The sequence below is a fragment of the Tetrao urogallus genome (assembly GCF_951394365.1).
Source record: "Tetrao urogallus genome assembly, chromosome: Z".
NCBI classification, from domain to species: domain Eukaryota; kingdom Metazoa; phylum Chordata; class Aves; order Galliformes; family Phasianidae; genus Tetrao; species Tetrao urogallus.
Genome location: NC_136816.1, coordinates 59,421,019 through 59,441,995, shown reverse-complemented (window position 1 = coordinate 59,441,995; position 20,977 = coordinate 59,421,019). Strand labels below are relative to the sequence as shown.

The 20,977-nt window shown below is 36.1% G+C and overlaps 1 protein-coding gene across 1 annotated transcript in view; it reads left to right on the top strand.

Annotated features, from left to right (window-relative positions):
• ITGA1 (integrin subunit alpha 1) overlaps window positions 1–20,977 on the top strand; it is a 72,129-nt gene that overhangs the window by 17,593 nt on the left and 33,559 nt on the right. The window contains exons 2-7 of the mRNA XM_079548063.1: window positions 9,444–9,564; window positions 12,326–12,438; window positions 13,400–13,488; window positions 13,579–13,693; window positions 14,368–14,495; window positions 20,034–20,182. Of these exons, the coding sequence (XP_079404189.1) occupies window positions 9,444–9,564; window positions 12,326–12,438; window positions 13,400–13,488; window positions 13,579–13,693; window positions 14,368–14,495; window positions 20,034–20,182 (715 nt within the window). The remainder of the gene's footprint in view (window positions 1–9,443; window positions 9,565–12,325; window positions 12,439–13,399; window positions 13,489–13,578; window positions 13,694–14,367; window positions 14,496–20,033; window positions 20,183–20,977) is intronic.

Below are 20,977 nucleotides of genomic sequence, written 5' to 3'. Positions count from 1 at the left end.
AAATGCCTGTGGTATATGAAGGCAATAGTAGTATCCAAAGAGCAGTAGACCAAAGACTCATGACCAGGTCAGTGGTCACAGCCCCAAACTGCCAGAGTTCAAGGAGCACTTGTACCATGCATAGCAAGTACTTGAACAAATGCTTGGAAAACTGTGCTACTGAAGTAGGTGGCACTAGGTTCTTTTTCTTTTGTAGGGGGTCTTTTTTCAACCCTTGCAGTTCTTGTTGGCTTCAGAAACCAATTCATTCTTAAATATCACCTGAACCAGAGTATCTGACTTTATCTTTACAAACTTCTATTTACCCCGGACAAGTGGCATTTACACAAGAAAATAAAATTTCCTCACTGTTAAGGTCTGATGGTATTTGGATGAAGTTGATGAAGATGTTTCAAAGAAAGAGTAAAAGGTACTCTCTGGAGCTCCCGTAGAGCCTGAATACCTTTTTCTGAACAGGGCAGAGCTGGACAGATATCTTAAAATGAGATTTATTTCATGTGTTGTGGGTAGGAAACATAAGTTATGAGCTCCAGTAAGGCATGTAGACAGCTCTCTCTTATCGCGACTTTTAGATGCAGTTTGTTTTCTTCCCTCTAGGGTCCAGCTTTAATTTTTTTGGAAGGGACACAAACCTTCCTCTTAAAATCTCTGAATGGCTAATTCTAAATTTCCCTGATTTGTTTCTTGATCAGTAAGAAAGAACATTTGCAGTAGAAATTCTGTGACACTTTCAGCTGGCTTCCTAATAAAATCCCTACGACAACAGAACAGCAAAAGAGGTGGTGATGTACTTTATCCTACTAGACTGTCTTATTTTTAAAACTAGCAGAAATGACTTATGAGGCACTTATTCATCAAGTTTTCACAATGTTGCTACTCAATATTATTAATCCATGGCTTTTGGATAATTTCTTAAAATTTTAATTGAATGAGGTATAGTGACTACAAATATATAACACAGAACGTAATAATATTGTTCTTCGTAAATGTTACTGCTGTTTTAAAAATTGTTTTATTGCTTTTGTTTCAGTGGTGAGATACAGATGCAAAGTTGACCTTTTTACTTCATCAGATTTTTTTTTTTTTTGCAAGCCCTGCATGCCACTTTCTGAAATGCTAGTACATTATTCCACTTACAGAAGTTTAGTTTTCATCAGTTGCTTGTAAATGATGTTCACCTCAGAAATAAACTGGAGGTTAGCTACCAACATATAAAATAATGAGTCTGTAAAAGTTTCTATGATTGTCCTAAATCACGCAGAGGGTAAAGCTGCTTCAGTAAGGTGAATAAAAGTTCATAACAGCAGTTTATGAATCAGCCTGTGCTGCAACAGTCGTTTTTGTGGTGGTTCCATGCAATTACAAAAGCAGACTTTAGAACAGTGAACAAGCCTTTGTTTTGGTGATACTCAGTTTTTCTCTAGGGTATTGTGTCTTTCATGGCAGGCAGGTGGTGGTGGTTTCTTTGGCCATTTCTACATTAGGAAATAATTTATGATCATGGATGGTTGGACTTAAGGACTATTGTGGTCATTTGCTTGGATTTCTCAGTTAAAATTAAAAATCTTTGCAAACAGAAAACACCGATTCATATTCTTTAAACTACACAGTGCGAGGGAAGATTTCTTATTTAGATAGGATAAGAAATCATACAGTCTTTGGTTTACCTTCCCTTTCACCAATGAGCAGTAGTAAGTTTTGAACGAAAGAACCTGACTAGGATATTTACCTTTGTAAAAGTGTTTTCTCTATTAGGCTGCTATGGTATTAACCTGTGCAGTTTAAATGGAGTTCAGCATTTTAAAAATCAACTTGTTTTTTGCTACTGCAACTTATAGTTAGCTGCCCTTGATTCAGCAACTTTGAAAAAATGATGTGAAAGTCCTTTTGCTAAGAACTCTTAGCAAACTCTTAGTTTTCAGGTCTCCACTGAAGTAAATATTTTGAACAGGGAAACATGGAATTATAATTTTTAAGCAGTAGTAACATAGGAAAATGGAGCGACATAGTGGTTCTATCTGCTAAAAAATGATACAAATGAAGAAAATGAGTGTTACAGAATCACAGAATCACAGAATGGCCTGGGTTGGAAGGGACCTCAAGGATCATGAATGTCCAACCCCCCTGCCACATGCAGGGCTACCAACCTCCACGTTTAATGCTAAACCAGGCTGCCCAGGGCCCCATCCAACCTGGCCTTGAACACCTCCAAGGACGGGGCATCCACAACCTCTCTGGGCAGCCTGTTCCAGTACCTCACCACTCTCTGGGTAAAGAATTTCCCCCTGATGTCCGACCTACATCTCCCCACCCTCAACTTAAAATCTTTTCCCCTTATCCTACACATATCAACCCTTTCAAAGAGTTGATTCCCCTCCTATTTGTAGGCTCCCTTTAGGTACTGAAAGGCTGCAATGAGGTCACACTGCAGCCTTGTTTTCTCCAGGCTGAACAAGCCCAGCTCCCTCAGCCTGTCCTCATAGGGGAGGTGCTCCAGTCCCCTGATCATCCTAGTGGCTCTCCTCTGGACCCTCTCCAACAGCTTCCTGTCTTTTTTGCACTGGGGGCTTCACACTTGGACGCAGCATTCCAGATGGGGCCTCACAAGAGCAGAGTAGAGGGGGACAATCACCTCCCTGTCCCTGCTGGCCACCCCTCTCTTGATGGACTTCTAGGTGTTTTAGGTATACCAACAAAAATTATCATGGGTGGCTTATTATCAGAAATACAAGGAAAGGTATTCCTTCTCTACCTATTAACTGTAGTTTGCAAGTTGTTTTTCTTTCTTTTTTTTTTTTTTTTTTCCTCTTTTATTATACACATCTGAGATTAACTCTGAGGTGTGTATGTCCCCACCTGGATGGTGGATTCATAAGCTTAGAAATATGGACAGTGATATTTGACATTTGAACATTAACAGGTAGTAATTTACTCCAACTCAGTGCTTTGTCTTCCTTGACCGTACAGTAAACTGTATACTAGTACACTGGATTATGAAAGATATGAGCATGTTGCAGTTAAGTCATCAATCTATCAAAATAAACTGTTTTTGAGTGGAGGATAGTCATAATGCTTGCACTTGAACACCTATTAACACCTCTGTCTTGGAATTTCTGATAACATATCTGGGGTCTTTCATCTGAGCTTCAACTCTGATTCAAAAATGTGTGTAAACTAGCTGATAATTAACAGTAAGGGAGTAGTCCTGTGTCAAGTTGGGCATACCATTTCTTGAAGTAGTTGTTGCACAGTCCCAGTTGTTGCAACATCTTCAGACTGAGTCATAAGCATAATGTTGGGGAATCTGTTACTTGAAGTGATTTTTTTGATTATATAAGGCTAGAAAAGGAGCACTAAGCACTAAGGAGCTCCTTGTTTGAGTAGAAAAAAATTGAGTTTGCTTCCTCCTGCCGAACATGTTACAGAAGTTAATATCATTAGAAATCTGGAAAGAATATTTAGAAATATTTAGAAATTATTTAGCCTGATAATAATAATAATAAGTCTCTGGATACTCCAAAGCTGCATCCTTGTATAGAAGAAAGTGTAAGATTGTTACTTAATCTACGTGGGCTTTTCATTTAGTGTAACAGAAACAAAATTTACTGGAAATAAGCCTATTAGCAGTCCAGTTAACAATATGAAGTCAGGTGAAAAATCACTCAGGATTTAATGCTTGCTAAGGATTTTAGCATGTGTTTCCTGAAGCAACAGCTGTACCTGACTTCTTGTACTGGTCTCAGTGAGGCTACACAGGGGCTTATTTACGGGCAGCAGGACATCAGCTGGCAAAACTGAGATCCAATGTAACTAGGCACATGGAAAACTCGTAGAAAATTAATTGAAACATCATATTTGATCCTTCCTATCAGTCTAGAGAAATCTTGCATTGAAGAAAATGTACAGATTGTTAGTAGTTTTAGAGTGTTGTGAGGAACATGTTTTAGTGTTTTTGTGTTTTTTGTTTTTTGGTTTTTTTTAGCATAACAAATCCTTGTTTATTCAGTTAACTTTTTTGCACAAAATTAACGTTTTGTTCCCTTTTAAACTTCTGACTTTCATTCCAGAAAACAATATGCATGACCTTTTAACCTCACTTTTGTCTGAAATTTGAATTAATTGCAAATAACTATAAATATCTTCAATCTAAAAAAAAATATCAGTAAATAGGTAGATAGTTGTTAAGAAGCAGATGTGGTGGGAAGAATGGTCTTTGACAACAGAGAAGAATGTGGCTAGAGGCAGACACAAGGACTTCAGGTTCTTGAAAATTGTAAAGTATTAATGGAGCAAGTACACCCAAAAGATGGCCTGAACATCACTGAAGATGAGCTCAAACATTTTCTGGGAATTATTTGCCTTTCAGCAAGCTGCTGAATTTTCTAAGCCTGTATACATTTGTACATGTCTAGGAGCTGACCTCACTTTTTTCTGTAAGTGACTGCATATTTTTAAGACTTTCTCCCTTCTGTGAGAAACTGCAAAATGCTAAGAAATGTTCCAGTGAGAGGCATGATTTTAAATGTTCCAAACTTTGGACAAAATGGTTTTATTCTGACAGCTGCTGAGTGGAACAGATATTCTTGGTTTCTGCTATTATGTGTACAGAAGTTTTAACTGTTGCATTGAGTTACTCATTCGAAATCACATTACAAAGCTTCGATTCATTGTATTTTCAGGCTTGACACCACATTATAAAGCTATTTTCCAGTACAAGTTATTCAGTACAAAAGCTGGCAGAGGAAGCTTTATTTAATGAGTTTGAAATTTGGCTTTGAAAAGCAAGTAGCTACTGAACCTGGAACCATTTCCAAACATGCACTTCTGTGTCTTTTTTGGATATTTATCTACATTTAATGATAAGTCTTTTTTAATCATACGGGCTCACTCCAGAAAGTAAGTCTTTTCCTTTTCAAAGGTTAAAGATTAAAGAAAAAAGCTGGAGGCAAAATTAAACAAAGGTTCCTTTGTAGCCCTGAAAAGTAAATAGCTCAATTTAAGCTCCACTGAAAAATTTCCAGGAGTTAAACTTTTCTCCATTCTTTTTTTCTTAATCTACAGCTTTATTTGAAATACAACGATAGTTAGTCAGCCAGAGCTGAATGCAGTGCAGGCTCCTGCCACAGCCTTTGTGGCCTTCAGCACGAAGACAAAGCACTTTGGCCTTCCAGCTCACAGATGGTGATTGTACCACACAAGCATGTTTTCTTCCATTTGGGATCTCAGTAACTGACTCTCTATTTCATAAGTTGTGTATAGTGCTGCAGTGACATTATTACACGTAAAGTAAAAGGTAAAATGAAGATTCTCCCCTTCAGTGCACATGTAAATAATCTACTTTTGTATGCTAGACGTCATGTTACAAATACCACTTTTTTTTAATATTTGCAAGCAAATGCATGTTTAATCTTCCCTTTCTACCAGTCAGAGGCAGTCTAATTGTGAAGAATGATATTATTTTCTGTTGTTTTCGTGTTATGCTTTTGTGGGAGTCCAAGGCAATATTCCCAATCCTACTCCCCTGGCTAATTGTCATGCATCCTAGCTTTAGAAGCTTGGTCATCCTTCCTGATGTCACTTAGGTTTCATTACAATTTTATCAAACACACTGTTCCACACTGCACTCTTATATTGCTTACAGATCATTTAAAATACCATTCTAATATAACTACAAGACACCAAAGCAGCATTTTCTTTTTTTCTGTTTTCTTTTTTTTTCTTTTCCTAAGTCTATAAAATATTTTAGTGTTATTTTAATTTTCATTTTAAACTTCTCTTTTACTGCCAAGGAAGGATGCAGACTGTTCTTCTCTTACAGGCTTTTTTTTTTCTCTTTTTTTTCTCTTACAGGCACTTTTTTTGGACTTTCCCACTATTTTCTAGTTGTGCATACTTTCATAAGACATTTCTGCTTTTTCTTTCATGGCTGCATTCAGACTTGCTTTATTTAAATCTCTCCTAGCAAATTACAGAGGAATTAATAAGGGCTTTTAAAATGCTGTAGCACAAAGTGTTTGACTTCCTGGGTGATTCTGACGAAATTCTGATGTAGAGAAGTGGTGTGCAGCCAACATGGTAAGCTCTGCTGAATGTAATGTACAAACTTGTCCTTTCCAAGAATAGCCTCTGATTATAGAGGGTGCAATTGTTATTAGCTACAGACCATACAGAGACAAAATATCCAAACTGAAGATGCTCTCTTCTCTCGGTTCAGTTACTTTCCATGGTGTCATTTATTGTGAGTGATTTGAGGTGATGTTTTTTTTCAGCAGTCAAGAGCCAGGTGTTAAAGTTTGTGCTGCCATTCTGGTTATGTTTACTTTCAACTATTCTGAGAAAATGTGGGTGCCTCTTCTGCAATTCTTTGTCTGCAGAGGCTAGAGGTCCAGGCAATAACCACACAGACGAGTACCAGGAAAATCTATTTTAAGCATTTTTGTCTAGTTTAACACAACAATCAGGCAGACAGCATGAAAGTCTGGTTAAAACTTCTGTTAAGTATAACAGAAGGAAGGAAAAATCTTATTAGTGGCTACTGGACAAGTATGAGCTACTACTCTAGGTTTGCAGTACTTTATTACAATAATATTTGGTTTGTTGTCTTGGTGACTGAGTGTTAACCTTTCATGCATAGGTACAGACTGTACTCAACTATGAATACCATGTGCACTAGCAAGTTTTTGTACTCTTCAAATCAGCAGTGAGAGGGTCCTTGTCCCAGTTCTTCAGCAGTTTCTCATTTATTATAAAATGAGAACATAGAAAACATTAAACTTCAGTTTTATCCTTTGATAAACATTTATATTGTGCGTCCCTGATCTGTACTTTGACCTACCTTCTTAGTCATTCTGTTAACACATCACAGAATCATTCAAAATCTTAATTTACCTACGGTGATTGTGACTATGTATGTAGCCAAGCACCGTATGCCTCAAAAAAGTGCAGGTTTTTGTTGTTTTTTTTTTTTTCTTCTTATTCCATGTAGCTTTCAAGATTCTCTCCAACATCACTGTAGTTTTTGTTTTTCCACTGGCTTCTGCCAGTACTCTTTTTACTTTTCCAGCATCAGTTTCCTTGAACCAGGTGAGAATGCATACTACTTAGAGAGAAACTGCTAATCTGGAAGAATACAAGCTAAATACTGTTATATGTATACTTGCTTATATAGTGCTTATAAAGCATCATTTTCACAGTCTCAATTTCAGTTTTTTACTGAACTGTGAATTGCCAATTTTTTATAACATACTGAAAGAAATGAAAGAAAACTTGAAAACCATTAAAGTGAAGTTGTTCTTAGTTTTCTTAGTTGGCAGTGTATCAGTGTGGCACTGATCACTACTAACTCCGCTTTTCAGTTTGCCATCTGCACGCTTTTACATTTATTCAGTACGATCATGATATATTGTGATCAACATGGAAGCCACAGGAGGTTGTGTTGTGTGTTTGCATAGTAAAATAGCCCAGACAATGTATCATAAAATCAAACTTCTGAACATCTGATTTCTAGCTAAACTGAAGTTGGAAGTTGGGGAAAATGAAAGCCTTACTGGATCAAATCAAGTCTTTATATAGCATTTGATCTTCAAGAGTAAATGGAAGCTGATACACAGAGAGAAAATATAGCTGCTCCTCCTGTGTGGTCTTCCACTCTTTTAATCTACATTTTCTGAATCAGATGCACTTTCTATATGGTTTGTAAATTATGGTCTTATGTTTTATTAACCTAGTTATCCATTGAATATATGCTATTTAGCATACAAAACATAGTTTGTCAACAAGATCTACAGGCCCATTCCCTGCTCTGTGGTGTGTCCTCGTTTTTACTTCTGATCAGTCTAACCCCTCCTAGCAACTTCTAATTTTTCTAATTCTACTTCTTAAAAGCTATTATTATTTGTGGTTCTGAATTGACCTCTCTCAGAATTAGGAGGCTTTAGGGAAGTAGTAGCAAATGATAGAAGACAAAAAGAAAATGTCAACATTGTTGTTTAGCATTTCACATTTTCAGGTTTTGTTACATTGGAATCTAGAAAAGAATATATATTCTTTAAAATTAAAAATGTTCGAGTGGATCACATCTCAGATTCAGAAAACTTCAGGGACCAAGTGTATAATGAATACGCTGTAAAAATCACAATAGTTTTCTGAGCTGTATTGTTGTGAAGAAATAATGAATGAAGTGAATGTTGTGTGATAGACATTGCATAGGCAATCTCATTGGAACTGTTTAATTGTATAAGAGGTAAATTGGGAATCTATGTAATGATGTTCTCATCGTACTCATTATGTCAAAAAATAATAGCAATTATATTTATTCTCAAAATGCTATTAAAAACATTTAAGACAATGACAATTCACTACTTTTTTTAAGGGATATTTTATTGATTTAGTTACGTTTTGATTACCAAGAGAGAGGGAGAAAAATATCCTTTGCACATAAAGAGAAATAGCAACATTTTTAAAAATTATACTTAAACAATTAGTAAAGGCAGAAGATGCATGAATTACTTTTCTTGCAAATTTTTTCCCATCATACTGTCTCCCATTATTTTTTTTCCCCATTGCTTATAATTAATCTTTTCAGAAGAATAAAACTAAGATTTGCTTTAGTATGCTCCCTATTTTGTATTTCCTGACTCTGACTGGAGGAAATAAAGCTGAAATAACACGAACTTTTCTTTTTTCTGCTGTTCAGTGAAACTGGAAATACCTACTATGTGATAAATAGTCTTTTTGTGATATTTTACTGCAGTAAGCAGGAAATAAAATGCTGAGAGAGACAGATTAGTATTGACCATTTGGGAGCTTAATTATAGTAACAAGCTTTCTATGAGAACATCATCATCTCAGTAATGAGTAACAGAAGTATTTTAGTAAACTGGTCATTATTTGAATGGTTTGACATCCAGCAAACATTATGAATTTTGATTTTTTAATTGTTAAATTTCAGCAAATGATCATAAAATGCTTATTTCAGATAAAAGTTCTATATAACTGTTTTGTTCAACTAATCTTAATGCTTTATAAATGTGACTAAGTTTTGGTTCTTCTGTATTAAAGGCACCACTCTGCAGATGAATCAATGATTTAAAATTTACTTTAGCATAACAAGGGTAGAAGAAATCACTGCTAGAATTTCAGAACATAGAAAAGTGAAAAAACCTTATTTTCGTGTATGTGTGGGAATGTTGACTAGTAATTCAGTAATTTTGACTTTTCAAAATAACATATAGGTTTTGGCTGCAGAAGTCCATCTCTAAATATAGCTGTGTATGTATGTCTGAGAAAGTACATTTTAAGTCTCTTGCTAGCTATGGTAAGCATGCTTAAAATGCCGTTTTCAACCCTTGTCATTTACCTTCAGTAACTGAACCTTGTTATCTAAAAGTCTTGGTTTTCATGCATATTGCTACTTTTTTTTTTTTTTTTTTTTTTTTTTTTAGCTTTCATTCACCTCATTGGTGCATCCAACGTTGATGTGAAAAATGCAATGACTTTCAGTGGGTCACTTGAAGACATGTTTGGGTACACTGTTCAACAGTATGAAAATGAGGAAGGAAAATGGTAAGTTGATTTTTTTCTTAAGTTTAAACTCCGAATTATCAGATATTCAGTGACTAAAGTTCTATACTGTGTTTCTAAATATGCCCAATATTTAAGCAGGATCGCTTTCTGTCAGTCTTCATCAGATTTCTTAAACTGATGAACCGCCATAGAGACGCATGCAAAGTTTGGGTGAAAAAAATCAAAGTCAAAATTTATATTTTTGTGATTTCCTCAAAGACAGAAATGAGTTCATAAATTGGGTAAATTCTCTCCATGCTAGAGCTGAGCTTTATGTTCTGTCCGAGCCCTCTTTTCTCCATTTACCATTCTCCATATTACCAAATAATTGTTCATCTTTTCCAGTATTAACGTATCATGAGTGAAATTGCTCCTGCTGCACCTAACCTGTTTTACATATCTTTTCCTGAAGTGTTCTGTCAGTCATTATCTGAGCTGAGTTTCTGGTGTCTGTGGTGAGAAGGTTTCTCTGTCAAAATGTTTAGTAATACAATTCCTAGCTTCTCTTTCGGAGGCCTAATTGTATCTCTCAGTTGGTAATATATTGTCATCTGGGACTTGGCGTTGCCTTCTTCACCTGCCGTTTCCTTTTATAATTCTCCTGAATTATAAATTTGATTTTGGTGTGCTTACCATTATCATTACTTGTCAGTCTTTTGATAAGCAGTTTATGCTCTCGCCTCGTAAGAACTAACATCACAAGCAAATCATGGGGTTGGAGGACTGAAATAGCAATTGAATGGTGAAAGGTTTGGGAACCCTGAGGTCTGCATCATTGTTAGCTGATTTCTCTGCTTTTCCACAAGCTTTGCCAGCAATCTGACATTCTTGATAAACCCCAGGGACTTCTGGCAGCCTGGGATGAAGGACATGTGGCCGCTTGACAGCCACACTGTTCCGCGGTGCCTCAGTGGATCCTTTCTTCAGGCACCAGGCCTGCTCGGTGTCTGAGTCTGCACAGCATGGGAAGTGCTCACTGAAATGAAATCGCAAAGCCTGCTTTTGAAAGTGCTAGTTCTTGACTGTCTTTGTTGCAGGATGTTTAAATACCAATCTGCATTCAGATAATGAAAGAAAGATAAATAATGACCTTTTTTGAGCTAATTTAGACTTTTAGGAAGTGGCGTCCATTCTAGGAGCAGGTATTTGTACAGTAATATTGCCGATGACTGTCCTGAAACCTTGTACATGCAAAAAATATATGAGCCAGAAGTTACTACTCTCCCATTGGCTGAAGGAAGACCACAGTCTAAGCCAATGAGTGTCAACATCTGTGAACACTGAACTCCCAAGTTGCTGTTAAGTTTTCAAGCTTTCAGCTTCCTGCAGTGTAACAACATACTGAGCAAGAAAGCTGCAGGCTGGTAGTTTAAATATAAAAAGCTTTTGTGGTGCTTTGTCAAGTGCTATAACTCTACCTAAATATCCCAGGTAGAGTTTTTCAACGGAAACAGATGTTCTTAAAACCAGATTGCACTTGTTTCTCAAAGAAAAAGTAGAGTCCACTGGGCCAACAGATAAAGTGGCTTTTCAAACCACTTAATTCACAGGACTCTTCTTTTTTTTTTTTTTTCTGAAAAAAAGCACAATATGTGGTCATAGTCCTACTGAGATTGATCACCTCTTGTGCGATGTCAAGCATACTCAGCTTTTCTGCAGTTAAATGGAAGTCAGAGATGCACTAGAGGTTGTTGTGCATGCTTCTAAGTTTTGGTGTATGCTGTAATGTTCTTTTTTCAGCTTGAAAGATCAGTCAGATATAATATGTGCTCAGACCATTTGATTTGCTTTTAAATATTAAAAAATCATACTGGATGACAATAAGCTCTTTCAGTATATCCATTTGGAAGCTGGATGGTGTACTGGGTTTAAATTCTCCTTTCAGCTTCTTTTTAAAATCCTTAGACAACATCTTACCTGTATTCTGTAGTTGGTTCATATATCTTCTGCCTGGAATCATTAATCTATGATCAAAGGCAAAATTAGTTCTCACAGTAACTACTCATAATCACCTAAGCGTCCAGGAGCAAATCTTACATAACTATTACTCTTAATGGCAGGGTTTCTGTTTCCATCATGTGCTATGATTCCATTTTAACTTGTATTCTTCCTTTCACTTAATGGAGTCAGCCATTCACCGGGTAGCAAGGCTGACAAAGATGTGAGAACAAAAACAGCAGCCATCTCTAAAAAGCATTTTCTGCTGAAACACTGAATCTAGGAGTGAATGTTAATTTTTAGTTCTTACAAAATATTATGCAAGAATAGAGATTTTTGATCATATAATCTTTTTTTTTTTTTTTAATTGCACAGAATAAAAGCCATCTGTAATGTATTTTGAACTGCTGACTGACATTCTGCTTGGTGTTTGAGAGCCTCCCCTTTTGAATTTGATCCCTGCTCAGCACTGACATTTGAAATTTTTCTCCTAAAATATATTAACAATCAAGAATGACACAAATAAAACATATTTTTCCTTCCATACTGCTCACAATGTTTTTCGAAAATCCACCCACTAATACTATTTAAATATATATTTGGTATATAGGAATATTTCCTTTCCATGTTCCTTTTTAAAGAAGAAACAGAAGAGCTTCTTTTTAATGTGTCTGAATGAGCAATATTAGACACTTTTTGTATTTTCCATTCTACATTCTTTGTGAAGAGCTTGCTGCAGGTATGTTCTGTCTGTAAATTTTATTTGCCAATTCTCATGCATTTAGTGGAAGATGAAATTTCAGATAACATATTTAATTTGCAGGGTACTTATTGGTTCTCCATTAGTTGGCCAACCTGAGAAAAGAACAGGAGATGTGTACAAGTGCCCTGTAGGAAGGGACAACCAATCCCCCTGCATAAAGCTGAATTTACCAGGTATGAAAACAAATGAAGCTGATATGTGGAGGTTTGAATTTTAAGAGATTTTTATTTAAGAAATAAGTGTTAAAGTTATTTCTATTGAGAAAATTTACTTCTGACTTCAGAAGTAAATGTGAAGGAAGTTCTGTTTGTAATATCAAAAACATTTTTATTTTAAAGCTCCTCATTGCCCTTTGGAAAACATGCTTGTACTTGTAGAATGGGCATTGGCTGTGTTATCCAAATATTGTTATGACTGGCACTGATTGACTGTGGTTTGGAAATTCTGGCAGAAAGACCAAGGATCATAGATTCATAGGCCACCCTTTCCAAAGCTCCCTGGAGCCAATGAGAGCCTTCCTATTGCCTATTCAGTAAGATTTCGATAATCACATAGCTACCAAGAGCCAAACTGAAGTACCTAAATAAGGTGCAGGTAAATATTCATCTGTTTCTTTGTCTAGTGTCAAGAGATACTCACTGCAGACAGAAAGAGGTTTCCCCTTGATATGAATTCTCCTAAATATGCCTGTCACCCTATTTTTTTCATTCTTTTCCCTTGAAAATCTTAATGTCAGTAATGTAAAAAAAAATCAAAAAGTTGCAAACATAGAAGCTATAATTCATGTATAGCAAGACAAGGAAAAAAAAAAAGAATGTGTTCTATTTGTCAAAACTGTGTGAACAATAATGTTTTGCTTTTATAGTGCTGTTATTTTTACTTTATTATTTTTGTAGTTAAAGAAAACTATTTGAGACAGCAACGCAGACAAATTTTCTGGGATAAAAGCCAGTCTCAATTTTTTTTCTTGTTATTGGAACTGAAAGAGGAGGATGAAGGGGTGCTAAAATATTTGATGGAATCAGTGTCATTCTGTGTTTTATTTTAGAAGCTGGAAGCCCTGTGGTAGCAGATATATACTTTAACATTTTGTTTCCACATTCTCAAATACTTAACATTTTAATCTATTTATAGACGCTACTTCAGTGCCTAACGTCATGGAAGTAAAAGAAAACATGACTCTTGGAACAACCTTAGTCACTAACCCAAAAGGAGGCTTTCTGGTAAGGAAGAACTTTTTGCCAATTTCAAGAGAAGTCTGTGTTTTCCTTAGGTACCATACCAAATATTTCACCCTTTTTCATCTTTTAAAGGCATGTGGACCGCTCTATGCTTATAAATGTGGGCGTTTGCATTACACAACTGGAGTCTGCTCCAATGTCAGCTCCACTTTTGAAACTGTGAAAGCAATTGCTCCATCTGTACAAGGTATGCATGCCACAGGAATTCTCTTGTGTGTCTGAAAATACAAAGTGCCAAACAAGATGAATGTATACACACAGGCATACCAAAAAGTACAAACTCCTTTCCTTAGCTAGTAGCATTACCAAGTTAAGTAAATGTTTTCATTGCCAGTATATAACCTAAATTCTTTCTAATTTTGGAGTTTATCTTCATATAAACAATTATTAGAGGGCTATGTAACATCCAAACACAATTGCTAAAAATAGTTGCTTATGTTTTTTACTCAAGGCCAAAAGGCTCTTGTTAAACAATGACAGCATGTTGTTAAAACTTAATTCAAACCCAATTTAGTAATGTAAAAATCTTAAAGGCCTGGTACCTTGGAATATCAGAGAGGAATTGGTATTTAATAAGGCATGCTCACCAGTAAATATTCCAGTTATGTGATCTTCTAATCCCATTCTTAAACATCAGTTTGCAAGTGAGTGGTTTGCTGTTCAAAGGAATACCAAACCACATAAACTACCATAGAAAAGTTGTTGAATGACAATTTGCATCAAGCACGTCAGCTCAGACCCGTTATAGAGGGATATATGTTTATTAGTACATCATAAAATTATTATAATCATAATAGTTAGCTGCAATTATATATTTGAACCTTATTTAAATCAATTACTACGTGGCCATCTGTGTTGCAGAGTGTAAAACCCAGTTGGACATCGTCATAGTCCTTGATGGGTCCAATAGCATTTATCCATGGGAGAGTGTCACAGCCTTCCTTAACAGTCTTCTGAGAAACATGGATATAGGTCCTCAGCAAACACAGGTAAAGTAATAGACATTTTATTGTTGTTTAACTTGCAGGGCAAAGAAAAAAATCGCAGGAAATTAAATAAGAGCACTGTCTATGGAACTCTTTGTAATTATAACACCGTACTGTAATAGAGTGCAAGAACAAAGCAGCTGAAAACTACTACTGAGTCTGTCTGTGCTGCTGAGTGGTGATGTCAGGGAGGTTCTCTCTTCTCCAGCTATTCAGTCTGCTTGAGGAGACCAATTTTCTAACTGAGTGGCAGAAGTTAAGTGTCTTAAGTAAGGCAGTCTGAGCTTTGTCCTTTCCTGCTCCCTTCCTTTTCACAGTTGCTTCTCGTCTTTATAGCACAAAGGACATTACTACTCCTCTAAGACAGACATTCATAGTTCAGACCCTTGATTGTAAGATTTCTGGAGCGGTGTTCAAAATTTTGTTTTGTGGAGCACCAAGCATATAAATTTGAAATGACAATAGCAAATGGCTTTAAAGCTGCATTTCTTTAATGGCAGAAACTTCTTTTCTTCCTAAACAGGCCCAAATTCCCTGCTGCAGTAAATCAGAGCAGTTTCATCAGAAGCTACAACCAATTACCACAGTTCAGGGCGTGATATGTTTCACAGAGTTTTCAATAGAGTATGCAAACAGCAATTTGACCATAAAATGAGGAAGGGGCCAACATTTTAACATAGAAAGTCTGATTGACAAGAACCTCCTGTCACTTGACCCTCTCTCTCCTCCCAAAGCAAAGGATTTTTTATGATCCTTTATGGTATTTGATGTGCTATAGGCCAAAAATCTTTTTTTTTTTTTTTCTCATTAGCTCCTGCAGATGTAAAGGATACAACTGTCCACAAGGAATATCTCTGTCATTTTCCAAGTTAATAGGATTAACATCCAAGTCCCCTATTGGCTGTGCTGAATGCAAGCTGGTAAATTGTTACGTATAAACTGTCACCTTCACAACTGTGTCCTCTTATTTTATACATGCCACTTTCCTAGATAGTGTGAGGAAGAGGGAAAAACGCTGTCAGATGTAACAGAAGGAAAAAAAAAATGCTCTTGGTCCTTAAAGTGGTGATTGCTCAAGTGCACATACTATCTTGGGAAAATACTTAAAGATCAATGGCTGCATGAAAGTCATTACTCCTTGTGCCCAAAGGGCTTCATGGGAAGAGTATGTAGGGCAATCAATGATACTGCACCCTCACCCTGTTCCTCACCCTGAGATTCTAAATTTTTTTACATTGCCACACCTCTTTTACTTGATTTTGGATTCCTGCTTTGTCCTGCACAAAAGGTCTTCTTGCTGATCTCCTGCTCACATTCCGGCAGTCAGCTATCTCCACCTGCAAAATCCATTCTTTCCAAGTTTTGGCATAGCTACCCTTTCTTCTCACATGTATGCTTATTTACTCAAGAGCATCAGCCTTGGCATCTGGTTACTAAAGAGCTGAAACATTTGAGGGGCAGATAAGAATGGGAAAAGGTAGAGAAAGATGGGAAAAATGGAAATGGAAGGCAAATAGTTAAGGAATTTTGGGAGAACTCGTTACCTTTCCTGTCCCTTCCTCCTAAGAATTTTATCCTAGCCAGCCCTCTTCTTTCCCCCCTGCTCCCTAAGAACACACTCATAGCCACAGGCAGTAGAAAGTTTATTCTGCTTCTTCCACCCATGCTTTCTCCTTTCTCAGAGGCTGCATTTAAACTACTGTTGAATAGGAAAGAGGAGAAATAGCAGAGCAGGCTGGTTTCTTCTCCTTCATCTAGAAACAAAATAGAAATAAATGAGCAGTTGTTTACTTTCTCTATTTTAACCATTTTTTCCCGTGTTCGTTTTCTTAGGATTTTTGAGCTCATTGAAATCCAGTGTACTTTCACTGGCTTCAAATTGTTTTCTTCTCATTCAGGAAAGGAATGAAGTGATTACAGAATAGCTTCTTAGCTTGGGTGTGACTTGTTCAAAACTATGTTTTGATTACCGACTTAGAAGAATTATTTTCCACTCTCATTTACCCTGTGCATGAACAATAGCCATTAGGGTTGTGGTAAGACAGAACAGAAATTCCTCAGTATCCCATTTGGCATATTTGAAAGTGAAAGCTAGAAGACTCAGATGCAAAAAGACAAATTTAGTATAATATTTTTCAGAAATGCTTCTTTCCTTTCCTGTTTTCCCTTCTCTGAAAAATAATGCCTTATTGATAGTTAAGGTACATATCCCAAGCCTAGGAATAGAAGTTGGAAAGAAAACATGACAACAGAGAAGAGGAAATGGAATATGGATTAAATGAGAAAAATAATGTGAAGACAAAAATATTTCTTTCTGCTTTATTTCACTTTTTAATACAACTGCAAAGAAATAACTTTTTTCTTTTTCTCTTTTAAATTCTATGGAGACAATTTTTTTTAATATGAGAATGCACTTTTTCAATCCGTTGTATATGAACAGCCTTCTCATAGAAGGATATTTTAAAAATACTTCAATATGCTTAATTCTAACTTCATAGCTCTATACTGTAATGGCACTCAGAAAGTTTAAAACATGTTTTTTATTTTCCATTAACACAAGAGATAGCCAGCCATAGGTATTTGGCCTGATCCTTATTATGTCCCTAAGAATTGTATCAGTGGACTAATAAATCATGTCGTGCCATATCTTATATCCAGAAGAACAGAACTGTTTTAAAGAAGTTTTAAAAAAAATAAAAATAGAACAGAGAAAGACACCTTTAGTGGCTTAAAGGCAATTTGTGTCTGACTCTTTTTGAGCATGGTAGACCAAACAAATTGTAGCTGGGTTTGGCTGTACTTCCCACACCCCTGTGATGTGAATCCCATCACGTAATTTCCATGTACAACATGGTTTAGTAATTGATTAGGAAAGCCAGAATATGCTCTCCAAAAAAGAGTCTGCTTTCACTAACAGAAGGAACAACGGGAAGTTATTGTCATTTAGAATGTTTTGTTCCAAAGTAGAACAGCCTTTTCACTTGCAATGTTCTCTGTTGCAATGGCTTTTTCATAGGAACTGGAGACAATTAAAGAATTATTCCCTTGTATAATATAAGATCTGTGGTATGCTAGGGTACTGAGCTTAGATTTAAGAACTAAGAAGATGTTCAGTAGATTACGGTCAATAATGTTGGGAAAAATGTAGTTTTTTCTGAAGTGGAGCAGAATTCATGTTTATCAGCATAACTCTACTGTGTTTTCCAGATTTAAATTAATGAGTTCATTTAAAATAGGGTTGCTGAAGCTCTGCAGTTTGAAGATGTTTATTATCATATAATGGTATATTTGCACTGCGCTGGTATTTCATTAATGGTTTTCTGTTAGATTCAAACCTTCATCACCATCTCATATAATAAAATTCTAATTTTAAAACTTGAACTTTAATTTATGATCCTGCAGGAGACCTGGACATGCAGCCTAGAACTGTTTTGTCTATTCTGAGAAGTTATGTTACCTTTTGTGAGGTGTGGCTCATCACTGATGTCATGAAAGACGTAGAATGTGATGACTAGTGTTTTCAACACTACTGCTAAGGAAGGGTCTCACAGAACAATTGTATCCCACAAGATAACCACATGCCCCTTTTCCTTCCTGATTTACAAGCTATACAACACAGCACAGTTCTCCAGACTCAGATGTTCTTCCTATTCACTTCCTGAGAAGGAAATGCTCAAAATGTTTACTTGCTATGATCATGTACAGTGCTTCCTCTCAAGTAGGAAATGATACAAGTCAGTGTCTTTTTTAGGAAAAAGACAACATCAGCATGAGTCTCTCGAACAGTGAAAGATGGGCAGATACTTATTATCCTGATCTTGGCAGAAGTCAGTGATCAGTTTAACCCTTGATGTCAATAAAATCTTCAGTGAAGGAGTCTGAATCCACAAAAGCAGTCTCACTGACAAACAGAAATCTCTTGCTGTGTTTCTTGTGCATGATACTGAAATAATTGAGGCTTTCCTCCTGATCCAAAAGGCCAAGCATGATGAAAACCTGTTGTTTTTCATCAGTCAATAGTAATCGTTCTAAATGATCAACAGCATCCTTTTCAGATTAGATTATATGAAGGAGACTAATAACTTCCTAATAATCATTAGCAAAATAAAATAATTATTAGAAATAGTTTGTTGACTGCTACCACAAAAACAAAACAAAACAAAAAGAAGAAAAAAAAATCAGTCATGAATATAGTATTATCTACAGAACAGAAACAATTATAGCATGTTGTCTCAGTGTTGCTTTCACAGACAGATGCCAAAAATCGGTTAGAGAAAAACTTAGAGAGAAAAGTTTAAAATGACTCAGGTGGGATAGATTTTGCATTATACTTTTGTAATTTTATTTAGATAGTGTTTCATAATGTTCATGACATCAAAGACTAGTACCAAAAATTTGACAAAATCTATTCTTCTACTACAAGTCTCCCTTTTTGTTTAAATATAAGCAGTGAATGCCAGCAATCAAACATTGTGCATGGTCTGAGAGGCTATGAAAGTACCCCAGGAAACACTTGCAAAGCAATTGCAAAGGACGTACTAAGCCACCTCTAAAATAATGTGATGCTTAGTATCTACATGCTAGAGTGGTTTTAAAAATAGATGAGTGAGACATAAATGTGCCATGTAATACTGCATTATCCTAAATAATACCTATAAATTGCCATATGTAACATAAAATTGAAATATGCTAATGGAACACTGTGTGGATTCTTCCCAGTAAAAGCTGTCAAGTACCTGCCAAAACATTAAAAGTGACAGAAATGAATGAGGGAAATTAATTAGTATTTAAGGATATTGCATATCTTCTTTTCATTTTACAGTTTGTTTTTGCAGCAGGTTCCCTCAAGCATTTGTGTTTGTTTTCAGTCCAGGGTGGTTGCGTTTTTTTTGAGTCTTTTCATCACTCCCTCATTCCAGGAGCAGCCATTTTGTATTTTTTCCTCTGACACTTGTCAGGGATATTACTTTGGCTTACCTCCTCTTGTGATAATGGTTATGCTCTTTTGTCTTTATAAAGATATGGTTGCTTAGGTCTTCCTCTCAACCCCAATGACCTAAGTTTATCAACAGAGTGTTGTTTCTAGGCTGTGTGTAGAGTAAATAGTCTGTTGATTTATAGAGCTTTATGTTTGGACAGAATTAGGAGTTGTATGTGCAGTACAGTTTCGTATTCTTTAAGGAAATCCCTTTGAAAACTTGTGACTGCTTGTTAGGGCGTTGAGTGCCTTGTCCTAGAAGTGAGCAGATCTGCATTTCAAATGACCCTGTGTCAGGAAGAACAAGGAGTTAAGCTTGCATTTTACTTTGTTCCCATTTGTAATAAAGAAACAACTTAGAAACTTGAAAAGATTTCATTGACATTAACTGTTTTCCAGTTTCTATTTCTCAAATGCTTATAGGTGCTTCATACTTGGGGAAAAGACATGGAGTACATTTTTTTCTCCTGGCTGTAGGTACAGATGAGCATTTACCTCACTGTAAGAGATGTAGCTACTTTCTTTAATGGTGGTTGATTTTTAGTATAAATGTTGTGTTTCAGGTTGGAATTGTCCAGTATGGGCAGACTGTAGTCCATGAATTTTACCTGAATACCTACTCAACAACAGAAGAAGTGATGGCTGCAGCCCTGAGAATACGTCAGAGGGGTGGCACACAAACTATGACAGCCCTTGGAATAGATACAGCAAGGTAAGTTCACTAAATATTTTCCTGAATATGACAGGAACAAGTTTAAAAGATGTCAAAAATAGGATGACTTCATTTAGCTAGATAAATGAGATTTAAGGTGAGGCTGGATAAAAAACCTGTCCAACCTCAATGACAGTTACATGTGGCACCCTGAAAAGGCAGCTGTTTCATGAATGAAGGAAATGGGAAAGAGAAAACATGTGGAATAAGTTTGTAGTCCTAAGCGAAGGCAATTGAAGGACTTGGGTATACATGTAGGTTAGGTAGGAGCTGTGTATGCAGAGGGATAGATGAAATTAAGTTTTTCAGAGGAAATGGGAAAAAACTGAAATTTTAATGTTAATTTCTTTCTTCTGAGGTTAAGATTATTGTGGGATTTAAATCCACGTTTGTCAACAAGTCTAGAAATTTTATGTCAGAAGTCTTTAAATCTTCTAGAGCACTGGGAAAATAAAAACTAATAGAATTTTAGAATGGTTTGGGTTAGAGAGTTCTTTAAAGACCAACAGGAGTGCCTTTTTGTAGATCAGGTTGCCCAAAGCTCCATTCAGCCTCACCTTGAACACTTCCATTGTAGAGGCATCCAGGCTTCTCTGGGCAGCCTGTTCCATCCAGTATTTCACTTTTCTCATAGTAAAGAATTACTCCCTTAGGTTTAATCAAAATTTGTCCTGTTTTGGTTTGAAACCATTCTACCTTGTCCTACTACTACACTCCCCGATTTAAAAAAAAAAAAAAAAAAAAAAAAAAAAAGTCCCTCCCAGTCTATCCTCTAGACTCGCTTTGAGCAATGAA